The sequence below is a fragment of the Dreissena polymorpha genome, chromosome 2, assembly GCF_020536995.1.
Source record: "Dreissena polymorpha isolate Duluth1 chromosome 2, UMN_Dpol_1.0, whole genome shotgun sequence".
In the NCBI taxonomy this organism is placed as follows: domain Eukaryota; kingdom Metazoa; phylum Mollusca; class Bivalvia; order Myida; family Dreissenidae; genus Dreissena; species Dreissena polymorpha.
This window is the reverse complement of record NC_068356.1, coordinates 97,914,237-97,927,378: the sequence shown is the minus strand read 5'-3', so window position 1 is coordinate 97,927,378 and position 13,142 is coordinate 97,914,237. Positions and strand designations below refer to the sequence as shown.

The 13,142-nt window shown below is 36.4% G+C and overlaps 1 protein-coding gene across 3 annotated transcripts in view; it reads right to left on the bottom strand.

Annotated features, from left to right (window-relative positions):
- LOC127868179 (uncharacterized) overlaps window positions 1-13,142 on the bottom strand; it is a 76,680-nt gene that overhangs the window by 36,354 nt on the left and 27,184 nt on the right. For 2 of the 3 annotated variants that reach the window (XM_052409814.1, XM_052409815.1), the window contains exons 6-7: window positions 11,374-11,485; window positions 3,365-8,712 (exon numbers count right to left, since the gene is read on the bottom strand). In XM_052409814.1, coding sequence (XP_052265774.1) covers window positions 4,532-8,712; window positions 11,374-11,485 — 4,293 coding nt within the window. In that variant the 3' untranslated portion in view covers window positions 3,365-4,531. Of the gene's footprint in view, window positions 1-3,364; window positions 8,713-11,373; window positions 11,486-13,142 lie in introns of those variants that run through there. The other variant, XM_052409816.1, reaches the window with a different exon arrangement.

Sequence of the window (13,142 nt, the reverse complement as noted above, 5' to 3'; positions counted from 1 at the left end):
ACAAGTTTTGTTTTCAACTGAGAATATTCTGCCTCTTTGTTGTAAGCCTGAACAGAAAATTTATTCAATTCATCATACTCTTTCATAAGGTCTATAATTGACTGACGTGTGACATTAAACTTCTTTTGAGTTTTCAAAACACCTTGCTCAAAGCAATAATTTACAACTTTCATTCTTAACTCAGCATCATCATCAAGATCAGCAGAAGTTTTTCTTTCTTCTATACCTTTAGCAATATTCTCTACTTCATTTTCAGGCTTAATAGGTTGTGCACTTTCTGACACAGCTACAGACTCTTCTAAATTAGAAGCCATACTTTTGCTGAAATCTGAACTAGTCTTATTTTTATCACATATTGCCGATTGTGTCTTGCTGGATTTTTCTGGTGGTTTATATGGTGGTATTGCAGACAGTTTTATTTTAATCTTCAGGGACTCTTGTTCAGCATTTCCTGTGGAAGTGGCTTCAGTACTTGGTTCAAAAGCTGATGCAGATGCACTCTTTGGTATACATTTTGTCTGTGGAACTAGATTGGAATCTTGCACTGTGATTTCTGATTTGGAATGTATTAAAGAGTGTTTAACAGTGACATCAGATAATTTTTTTGATTCTAAGCGCCATCTGGATATTTCATTGTAGGGAATTTTGAAATCAAAGGCTACAGACTTCTGCCCTCTGCTTTCACATTCTTTAATGATACGATTTTTAAATTCCTGACTGTATTTCTTTTCAGTGTTTTTAGCAGGATTAAGAACTGACTGAACCTGCTTCCAGGTACTAGCAATTTCTACAACCTCTTCGTTTGAGCCACTGCTGTGCTTAACTATCTTTGGCATGATGCCTAAGTCACCTTGAACTTCAGCCTGATATTGCTCCAACTTCTCAAGATTGGCATTTGTTCTCCTCAACCCTGTTGAATTAGGTCCCATTCTGGTCCTATTCTGTTTGCTCAAGGTAGAGGCCAATGCCCCAACTGATGGATATGGTGTGTTTGTTTGCTTTCCAAACCTTGGTTTCATAATTGAGCCTTCCTTTGCTTGGAACTTGTCAAATGATAATCCAACATTTATTTTGCCCTTTGGAGATGTATCTTCACTGTAAATTGATTTAGAGTGCTGGAATCTATTAGCATCACCAACTTGTTCGGGGCTAACCGGAGCCGATTTCTTCTCTGTACTGAACAGGTCATCTCCCTTCTTCTGTAGGTACACATCATGCCATTTCATAATGTCTGACATAGAAACATTAAACCATTTTGCTGTTCTCTCAAAGCCAGACTTCCGGGCTTCTTTAACAACTTCCATCTTAAAACCTTCCGTAGGCTCATTAAATTTACTCTTGCTAGATTTTTCTGTGGTTGATTCAACAGCAACAGGCTTGTTGGCACTCAAGGTTTTATGATCTGTTGTTTGACTATTTATGACATTATCTTTATTGGTTGAACTTTTACTTACAAACCTGTATTTAAAAATATTGTCTATAGGACATAAGTAAACTGTTCGTTCCATGCCTGGAATATGGGAAATATTGTTGGCATTATCTAAAGCATTTTTCTCTGGTGATACATCTCCGAACACACTTGATATAGATTTTTTCATTCTCATCATCTCAGTGTTTGCTATTTCCACATTTGCAATTGTTGAATTAGGCAGTTCTTCTATCAGTTTTTGGCGCAGTTGATGTTTAGTGGCATTATCTGTGCCTTCCTCAAGAGATATATACATTGGAACTTTGGATTGATTTTCAGTTTTGTGCAAAGAAATTCCTGATCTTCTACATAAAATGGCAGGTTTTCTTATTTTTGACTGAGGAGATACTGGTACATTTTTAGGTGAACCCAACAAGTCAGCAAGTATTGGCTGGGCTTGAGCATCACCTGCCGAGTTAACTTTTTCAGTAGTTCGATTACGATTTTCAGTGTTGACACATTCACTCTCATATGCTTCTGGATTGTCTACATAAATATGGTACCCAGCACTTGTCCTGTTCAGCGGCCCTGATGACGAAGCTATCTTGTCTTCATTGATCTCTTTCATTATCGACAATTCTTCGCCAGTAAACTCTAGCCCAGCAATCTCTTCATGACCATAGGCGTTCTTCCACTTGGATACTGTATTTACATTCAATCCATACTTTGCAGCCAGACTAGTATTACTAAAAATTGATGCTAGTTTAGCTATTTTCTTTTTAACAGACAATGGATACTGCACTCTTTTTGGGGCCAAACCTTTCATGAGCAAACCTTTTGTCATATTGGGTAAAACTTTCCGCTTTTGAGAATCCTGAGTCGACATTAGCTCTTCCTTTACCAATTCAACACTTGTATGCATAATAGTTTGGTCTTTTGCTAATGGACTTCTGTTACTTCTTATTGGTTCTATTTCAGGTCTCTTCATCTCTCCCATATCCCTCTGGCAAGTTACTTCTTTTACTAAAATTGTTGAAACTGGTAAATATTTATTTACATTCTGCCTGCTTGAAAAAACATTTGTTTCTGTGTTTTCAAATTTCTTGCCACTATAGCTTTTGTTTGATTCCTCAGATGATTCATCAATATTTCGTTCAAATCCAATTCTGACTTGTTCAGGTTCTTCATCAGTGGATGGTATACTATCCACATTTGAATCTAGATCTGAATCACTAACATTAAATATGTCAGCATTCATCAGTGACTTCAGTTTTGCACCTAGATCTGTTTCCTCTGCTTGGTCTTGTTTTTCAGAAGATTCCATGCTGACAGGTGTTTCTGCAGCATCAGTTGAGAAACTGCTTGATGTGCTTTCAAAATCGTAAATTGCAGATTCATCATCATTATTTTCTAAAATGTCAGTCTTTTTCAGATCTCTTGTATCTTTTCTTACTGTAGTTTCACCTTTCCTTTTGGATACTTTGTTAGCCTTATCCTCTGAAAAGTTATGTTGTTTCTGAAGTTGAAGGCCTTCTTGTATTGTAGTACCAACTATTCCACTGACTAATTTAGTATTTGGAATAACGGTTTTAATGGTGGTAGCATCACTTCCAATTACTGAAGACCTATCATAACTATGTGTTTTAAATGCTGTATCTATTTTACCACCATTCTCTTTGTGGTCCTTGTCATTATTTGTGTCTCCTTCCTTTGATTTTTCACCACAGCTTACACCTGGATTTGCTTTTATTCTATTAGATACAGCATCAATAAGAGAGCTCATTCTGTTTTGTGGCCTTATAATAACGTCAATATCTTTCATTGACTGTTCACTATCAAGGCCAGCTCCCTCAGGTAATGTATCTCTTTTATCTTCCTCAAACACACCTGACATTTTTGATTGCATTTTCCTTATTAATGAAAACAGTCTGTTTCCAGTGTTGCTAGCTGGTTCATTTGTGACTGCGTCAGATTGCGTTGTTAGAACTTTTATGTTTGCCCTTTCAGAAACAGACTGGATTGAACCATCAATCCTATTTCTTTCTGAACTTTTATTGGTTGCTTTTGTACTTTTCAATGTGTCAGCTTCCGGCTTCACATCTGCCATTTTCCTATGACTTAATTTTGCCTTTTTATACTCATTCAACAGAGCTCTTTCTTTACTAATTTTATCATCTGAAACATAACCAGATAGATCCAAAAACCTTGCTAAATGTGACTTCGCACTTTCGCTCTTTGCTTTTCCAGAATCGAGCTTACTTGTAGAATTTATTTCTTTCTTTTCACTCTTGTTTGTCAAACTATCTCTTGCAGTGTTTCTATAATCAACATCGCCAGTAGGTACTTTTTCTTCACAGTTAAGTGCTTGGTCTGAAGCACTGGACAGTAACCTGCATTGAGAATTTAATGAGACATCACCGATACCTCCTGACAATGTAAGAGAACGACTCATCATGCTTGTGCTAATACGACCAGAATTCCTATCATCAAAATGAAATTGATCCTTAGCAGGGTTCTTAGCAGTATCAACAGATGATAGATCCTTAGTCGAGTATTGATTTCTTTTCATTAATACATTAAGCTGTCTGTTCATTTCACCTGACACTTCTAGTATTGTTGGAACATCTGACTGTTGGGCATCACTTGATTCAGACCTTGAGGATTGTGACAATGGAACTTTGTCAGGTGAGTGCAATACTTTTACTTGACTGTTTTGGGTTGAAGGTATAAGAGATACATATCTTTGTTCACTTGAAGTTAATGTAGAATAAGACAGCTGAGTTTCAGACCCTGGTTGAGTTCTCATATTGTAATTCTGAACCAAAGTCACAGGTACAGGTCTATTGAAGCCACTTGCAGACGTACCATCATGATCTTTAACTTGTGTTGCCTGGTGTATAGGTCTTGCTGTGTTAGTGCTCACAATGCCTTTACTCATGTCTGCTTCATTAGTTCTCACGACTATGGTCTTGGCAGATTTTGGATTCTTAGCCAGAATAATATGTTTCTTCTGAGGTTCTGTAACCTTCAATACTTTACCAGAAAACGCATCAATATACACTGTAACTGGTACGGCACTTTGGGCTGCACTTGCTTTACTGCTCACTGGAACAGGGAGCTTTGTTACAGAGCGTTTTGGTTGTTCAATTGCGTTGGTCTTGTTCCATGATTTGCTGTCATCAAAGGCTTTGTCGGAGATATGCAAAGTGTAGATGGGCCGATACTTGGTGAAAGCAAACTTGTTAAAGAAGGAGAGGACTGCTCAGGCACTGGTATTGAGCTTGGATTGGGGTACCTTGGCGTCACTTGGGAAGACCTATATATAGGTGGTGGAGCAGGAAGATTTGTTCCACCAATATTCAGGCGAGGAGATGATTGACTGGTGGGAAAAGGGGCCATCTGAGCAAGAGGTGGTGGCGGAAAATTCGACTCAACATTTTGAATCAGCTGTTGACCACTAGGCAAATATACAGTCTGACTAGCTATGCTTGAAGGAAATGTGTAATACCCTTGACATGAAGCCAAACTAACTTGGCTCCCTTGACCAGATGGAAACAGTGAAGATTGGACTTCTGGCTTTGATACTATGTTTAAAAAGGCTTCATCCATCAGATAGTAGTTCTGACCAGGTTGTAAATCATTAAAACCTACAATTTGTAAATCTGAGAAGCCTGGCATTCCCTGTGAACCAGAATGTGCACTGTCATTGGAATTGCCTGCACCTGTTTCATTATGACCACCACCTGAACTGTTCTGGCTACTATCTGAATTTCTCCCACTGCCTTGAAAGTTAATTCCCTGAGAATTAGAAGTACTTTTATCTCCTAGCCCTAACTCATTACTTGGAAGTGATTTATATGAAGAGTTTCCATTATTTTTTTTATTTTCAAACTTATTGGAAGTTTTGTTTGATTGTCTACTCAGCTTTTCAATCAGTTTTTCGCCCTTTTCAATTCTGTCAAACTCCTCATCAATCCTTTCATGTTTGATTTCAATTTTGTCAACACTTAAATCATCCGACTCCTCTTTATCTTCAAATTCACTATTGTCACTGTCAACCTCAGTTAAGTCTATGATATCTAATAACACTTCATTTGCCAAATGTTTAAGCTTTTCACCGTTTTCCATATTATCATCATGAGAATTATTACATTCCCCTTGAAGCTCCTGTATTTTCACATTTATTTCATTATTCATTTCATCATTTACACATTTGTTTGGCATTTCATTCTCATCGTCCACTTTCCAAGCTCCAATTTCTTCCAAATCATGTACATCTTCAATATCTTCCAACAATTCTGCTTCTAATGATTGTTGCTCACTTTCCATATCATCAGTGGCTTCAGGGAAAATCTTCAAATTATTTGGGAGGCTTGTCAGTCCGGAAGATGTTTGCTTAGAATCTTTCAAAACTCTACATTTTTGTGTTAAAGCATCCGCATTATTTCCATACCATGCATTGCCTTTTTCAGTTTCAGCCTCATTTGTATTGTTTAACTCTTTCAAAGCCAAATATTCAAAAACTTCATTGTTTGTTGATGTCATTATGCTACAACTTTCTTCCTTGTGAATCGCCAAAGAATCATGATTATAATTCATTCTTTTTGTTAACATACCAGTACACTTATTTTCAACATACACCAAGTGGTGAGCTAGAAGGATATTATCAGCATCTGTAAAATCATAAGATGGCAATTTCTGACCCTCATATAGTTTTGCCCATCGACGTTTAGATTTTTCTGATATACGAAGTTTTTTCAACCAATGATGTCCACACATTTTAAACAGATGAACAATCTTAATTTTAAGCTCATCAGGAAATCGCAATACTCTTGGTCGAAAGTAATCCATTGAGGCTTGATTGATTTTAATGCCTGTCATGTCTGGAACAGAATTGAGGTTGTGAGTCATACCACCACTATCATGCATTCCTGTTTCCCTCATTTTAAGGGTTGCACTGGACTCTTGTTGTTTCTTTACACAGGCTTTAACTAACAAACAACAACCTCGTCCTTCAACTGCAGGATTTTCAATGCTCAAATTATCTTTGATATTTTTCTCCAGAAATTGGATACTCTGCACTTGCTCATAAGAAATGTCATTGGTTGCACATGCCAAAATCTCATCATTTCCTTCTATTGAACATTCACTACAAGTACCTGCTTGTGTAACTTTAAACACCTTTTCCTTATTTGCATCACTTTCTGCGATTGCTGTTTCCTCCAATAATGACCCAGTTTCCGGGCTCTTTTCAATGAGGATTTCAGCTACTTGAGAAATTTCCACCATGTTTTCTTTGTTCTCATTACTGACAGCAACAAATGCATTCTTTAATACTTGGTCAGGGTATGCTGGCTGAGGATTTGGAAGTTTCAGTTCCACCACATAAACATTAATATTTTGCTTTGCCACAAAATAGTCTTGAAAAATCCAAGAGTATTCCGAGCAAACGGTTCTCAAAACCTTTTTACGATTCAGCTTGTAGTTTTTGTCTCCGTTTCTTTGATATTTGTCTTTCACTTTAGACAAACATTTGTAAAGCTGTTTTCTTCCTGTGTCTCTAAAACTCTCACCATTTTGTTTATTAAAACTAGAACTACACAACTTTGGTTTATTGTAGAGTTTGCTCATTCTTTTTATGCAACCCGCAACATTCTTCATTAAACTGTTTCTTCCTATTGTCATTTTTTCAACTTTACCACAAGCCATCTGTGTTTGCCTTGATGACATTATGGGTGGGATGGAATGCATGCATTTGTATTTTTCTATGTCATCAACACAACTATTGCTTTGATCGCCTGCATCATGCAAAAGTTGTTCACTATTTTCCCCAGATTGAGATTGTTTCTTTCCCAACCTGCCTCTGTGTCTTTGAACTCTCTGTTGCCCTTCCTTACAATCTAACTTGCTTAGTTTCAACAAATCTGTTTTAGGCACACCCAAAAGTTGTGACATTCTGGCATAACCTCTTGACCTGCACTGGTTAATCAAAACAGTTCTCTGAGCAAAGGTCAAATGATTGTACCATGACAGATTATTTGCATTCTTCAAACTGCAGTTTTGTGCCTTTAATACAGACATCTCATTGAGTGATTTTTCCAAATCATCAAGAGATTTAAATAATGTTTGCGAAAGAAAGTTTAAGTCATGTTTATTTTTTCTTTCCCGAGATTGCGAAGTCTCCTTTAAATCCAGACATCTTGGTCTATCTTGATAAAGCGTACTACCAGAGTTTTCAGCGGTAACTGTTGCACCCTTCATGCCTTCCAACACCAGCTTTTTATTTGAAGAACCTCTACCACATGAACAATATTGACTTATAGAATTTTGACTAGTATTATACACACTTAAAGCACTTCTTTGACATTTCCGACACTTTTCAAAATCTGATGAACATATTGAGTGTTTTCTAGATAAATTATTAACTGTTCTTCTAGAACCAAACCGACCATAGCACTTCACAGGCTCTGCACCATTGTCAGTTACAAATTCAAGACCCTCTTCATAAGCATTATCAGAAACTTCCAAAATTGTCTCTGAATCTTCGTCTATTCCTTCACCTTGTAGACAATTATCAAACATTCCTGCACTACGTCTTGAAACACACTTACAATTCTCTGAGCTATCCAACAGTCTTTTGGCAACATCTTTGGTATCTTGAAAGTAAGTACCTTTTTCGACACATTCAATAGCATGTCTTACAGCATTTTGGTAACCACTACTAACATCACAATCAGAAGCTTTCAGAAGCCTCTCAGTAGTACTGTTCATCTCCTGTTTATTTTCCAAGGCCTCGTCTTGCAATATATTTATTCTTCTTATACACATATCACAGAAAGAAGTATTAGATTTATTGTCAGCATTCTTATCAGATACTAGTGCATGATGTGTAAGTTCTTTATCATCCACACTCTTCTGATCTGAACAAACCCCAAGAGTAGTGTCATCTTTAGTCTGCCCTTTGGTTTGGTTTGTAGCACATTTTACAAATAAGTTTGTAGATCCACACAATACAGATTTCGAATTACAATCATGCAGTTTAAGAGATCCTAGAGGTATCACAGGCTGTTTATGATTGTCTTTTAAGTTTGACCCTTTCATGGCAAGCACCCCTCTTTGCCCTCCTTTAGAATTTAACAAGCGTTCCAATGATTTCTTCATACTCTTTTTCCTAAGATAACATTTTCTTTTCAGATTTGGTGATTTCTCATAGGTAGAAAAGCTCGGCCCATAAAATCCGTCATTATTGCTGACAGCTGATTTACATGTAAGATTCCGCCCACTTGAAGTGTCAAGCTCAACCCCTGGAACGAGAGGAATTGTGCATTTAAATAACTTTTCATACACAGAAACTTGTTGCCTTTTTTCCTTCACAATATTGGCCTCCAATGAAAGAACGGGGCTGAATTAATTCCCCCAATTTTCATTAAGATGCTTTTTCTTTCAATGCCCAAAGGAAAAATACTTTTGACAGTAAGACTTCCAAAAAATGTGCAAATAATAATTTGAATAAGCACATTTAATTTCTTCAAACCAAATACTGATTTTTCAAATTAAGCTGAATACAGTATATATGCCAAAGACAGTAAAGTGTGTATGCAAAATTATACATTGCACAATTCTTCCCGTTCATAATCAGCCCCATTATTTCTCTCCTTTTCACAATGAAACACATAAAACTTTCTAAAACAAAGGCAATAAATAAAAACTTTTATCAAATGGCTATGATCACAACTGCCAATTACAATAAATCAATATTTGTCCCTGTTTTTTTTATATTTCTACATCAACACAAAAGGAATGCAAGAAACAAGAACAGATAACCACAAACTGATAAATATAATGATGCCATGTGATTGAAACGATCTTTTTCCAACTTAAATGCGTCCTGCATCCGATGGTTACATACCTGGATAACCATAATGCAACCTCATTATATATATGCTTGGAATGGCCTCCATAATGTTTATGCAGCCACATTATTGTTTACTCCAACAAGTTTGTAACCCTTGGCTCTTATGCTAACGTGCCCATAAAAGCCCACTCATCCATAATAATAAAGTCTCCCCCTCCATGTAAACCCCCCCTCAATCATGATAATGCATCTTTCCCATAAAAGCCCCCACATTCATAATGATAATGCAACTTGCCACCCTCATACAAATTCTAATCCATAATGAATATGCAACCCTTCCTATAAAAGCCACCTAATCCATAATGACTATGCAAACTTTCCTATAAAAGCCACCTAATCCATAATGACTATGCAAACCTTCCTATAAAAGCCACCTAATCCATAATGACTATGCAAACCTTCCTATAAAAGCCACCTAATCCATAATGACTATGCAAACCTTCCTATAAAAGCCACCTTATCCATAATGACTATGCATACCTTCCTATAAAAGCCACCTAATTCATAATGACTATGCAAACCTTCCTTTAAAAGCCACCTAATCCATAATGACTATGCAAACCTTCCTATAAAAGCCACCTAATCCATAATGACTATGCAAACCTTCCTATAAAAGCCACCTAATCCATAATGACTATGCAAACCTTCCTATAAAAGCCACCTAATCCATGATGATGCGACCCACTCCAAATAAAAATATCAATCTCATCCTTAAAGCCCCCTTATTCATATCGATAATGCGACCCTCCCCCATAAAAGCCCCTTTCATTGATGATGTAAATGCAGCCTGCTTCCACTTTAAAAAAAACTTTTGTTAATCCATGATGATATCGTGAATACATTTAGTTTCCATACTGAAATCATCATGTTTTATATTTGAATGTTTAGCCGAAAGAAAATCACGATTAACTGGTAACACATCAATAAGAGTCAGGAAAGAAGGCGCATTATTCATTTTAGTCTGAGCATTACTAAATAAACTTACCTTTATCAAAAACTCAACAATTATACTCTGAATAAGTGTTAATTAAATGTGCCTACCCCGGTAATACATAGAAAAAAAAGAATCCCCAAACACATTCATTATTAGGTGAGAAATTTCAGGGAACACCTAGTGTTCTTCAATTTTACTGCAATCAACTGATTAATCTGTCAATGAGTCTAAGCCCATTCTTTTGATAAGTGACCTTAATAATATTAACACACAAAAAAAATTCTGAAGATACCCATAAATTTTATTAACTCTGTATATCAATCATGCACGAAAAATTTCAATTCGCAAAACATTTTACAAAGTCCACTTTCCGATTTTCCACCATTACTGGATATTAGTTAAAAGAAATAGATCCTCTAATAAACAATATTTAAATTACTTCAGCACAAGCACTTAAAAGTTTTCAGTTTTGACAGCAAATAATAAAGCATCCAAATAGACAGTTATTCCAAAGAATTTCTGAAAATCGTATCATTTTAACAAATTGAATGTAAATTAAAAGGGTGCAATATGACCACTTTAATTAACAATCTGTGATATTTAATAAGTCTCAGAAGCTCTTTTTTCTTCAGGAATTCTTTTCTACAATAATTTGCTATTTCAAATAATTGCTTAGTCTATTAATTGTAATAAAAGTTTTTAAGAGCATTTGTGTTCATTGCCATGGCCTGTTACCATATTTAAATTTTGAAAGACATTAACACCGATTTGTTGACCCATTGAGGGGCAGCATGGGGGAAGAAAAAACAAGCAGTGTGCAGACCCTGCTAGTTCACTCTAGATCATTCCCTTAAGCCATCCATCAAACACAGGCTGGTTCTTAGGTCTTAGTTTAAACCTAAATATAATAGCTTGATTGCATCGAAAGCTTAATGCGTATTTGAAATGCTCTCGAGTCTGCTTCCTGGAACTAGAACGAGTACTAAGTGTCCATGGGAGAGATCTACAGAACGCTTACCTAATAGGGATCTAACCTGTGAACTCGCGGTGGCTTGGCGGACACCATATCCACTAGGCCATGGCGACCTTAGTTCTTATGTCTTCTTGCATACTTACTTCTCACATGAGACATGGAGGTTCCCGGTACAGTGTAAGGCATCCTGGCACCAGGCTGGGTAACTATACTGACTGGCATTGCAGTACCCGAGTGCATTGTCTGGGACTGCGACTAAAATAATAACACGAGTATACAACTTTGGGTTTTAAAACGGTTTAAAATTAACACTGTCCAGTCTGACAAACAGATGTATAGACAGGACCTCATTTTGTCATATAGAAGTTGCATGAGGTGGAAAACTATCAAATGTTACAAACCAAAAATCTAACTCCTGACTCTTGCGGTTTCAGCGATTTTTTTAAAATTATTGACAAACAGTCTCTTAAATTAATAAGACCTCTGGGGTGTGGCAAGGTTTAACACCATGGCATGATTTGCACAAGCCTAAAAAAGAGCAATGTATGACTCTACATACCCAACAACAAAACTCTGGACCTTGCAGTTTCAGAATGTTTTTTTTAAAGCTTTCACTATGAGCGAAACTTGCATCTACGGTGGGAAAATTTTACCCCAGGGTCATGCTTTGATCAGACTTGGTAGAGAACCACCATAAATACTTTGAATCAAATGTTTCATCCATGACCATTGCAGTCTCAGAGAAGATTTTTTAAGTTATTTACAATGTAAGTCTTCACAAATCATTTGGTCTCTGGGGCCTGGACAGTTTTGACCTGAGGGGCATGATTTTTACTGGCCTGGTAGAGGACCACCCTAAAATGTAACACACAATATATTTAACCCCTGACCTGTATGGTTTTAGGGATCATTTTACACTGTTTACTACATATGCCAGTATTTGCGTCTATATCAATCATGTGACCTTAGGGGAGTGATAAATTTCAATCCAAGGGCCATGATATCAAACAAATTATTAGCTGACCATTAGACTTTGTTACACACCAAATATAGTAGTCTGAGCAAACAAAGATTTTTCTAAGTTTTCATTTTTTCATTATACATATTTAGCTCTGTAGACAAGTGTACGAATGAGCCTTAACGATTCAATACATTTTTGAAAGTGTCTCCTAAGATTCATTTGTTTGATGTATCACTAAAATCTGTCAAGGGGTTCAGAAGGAGAAGTCATTCAATGACAAAGCTAGCTGACAGACCTCGTGCACCAACAGAGGACAGTCCTCAAAGTACATGTATCTCAAAAGCTCCCCATGAGCTCTATGTGTATCTCTATGTGCTCAGGCGAGCTTAAAAATATTCAGTGTAAGCTGAACAAGAATAATATTTAAATGGTCTGGGATTTTAATGGAAGCAAAATGACACTTTTCCATGCAACCATTTTTCAATCCTCTGATTTATAACTCCTTCAATTCATATGCCTTGCATATTTTTTATGCAAATGTTATTTAGAAGAAAACTTCAATCAAATCTAATCATAAATAAAGAAGTTATGGCAATTTTAGCAAAATTTAATAATTTGACCTTGAGAGTCAAGGTCATTCAAAGGTCAAGGTAAAATTCAACTTGCCAGGTACAGTACCCTCATGATAGCATGAAAGTATTTGAAGTTTGAAAGCCTTGATACTTTAGAAGTAAAGTGCATCTAAACGCAAAATGTAACCATATATTCAAAGTTACTAAGTCAAAAAAAGGGCCATAATTCAGTAAAAATGACAACCAGAGTTATGTAACTTGTCCTTTACTGTCCCCTTATGATAGTTTGCGAGTGTTCCAAGTATGAAAGCAATATCTATGATACTTTAGGGGTGAAGTGGACCAAAACACATAACTTTACCAAATTTTCAAGTATAAA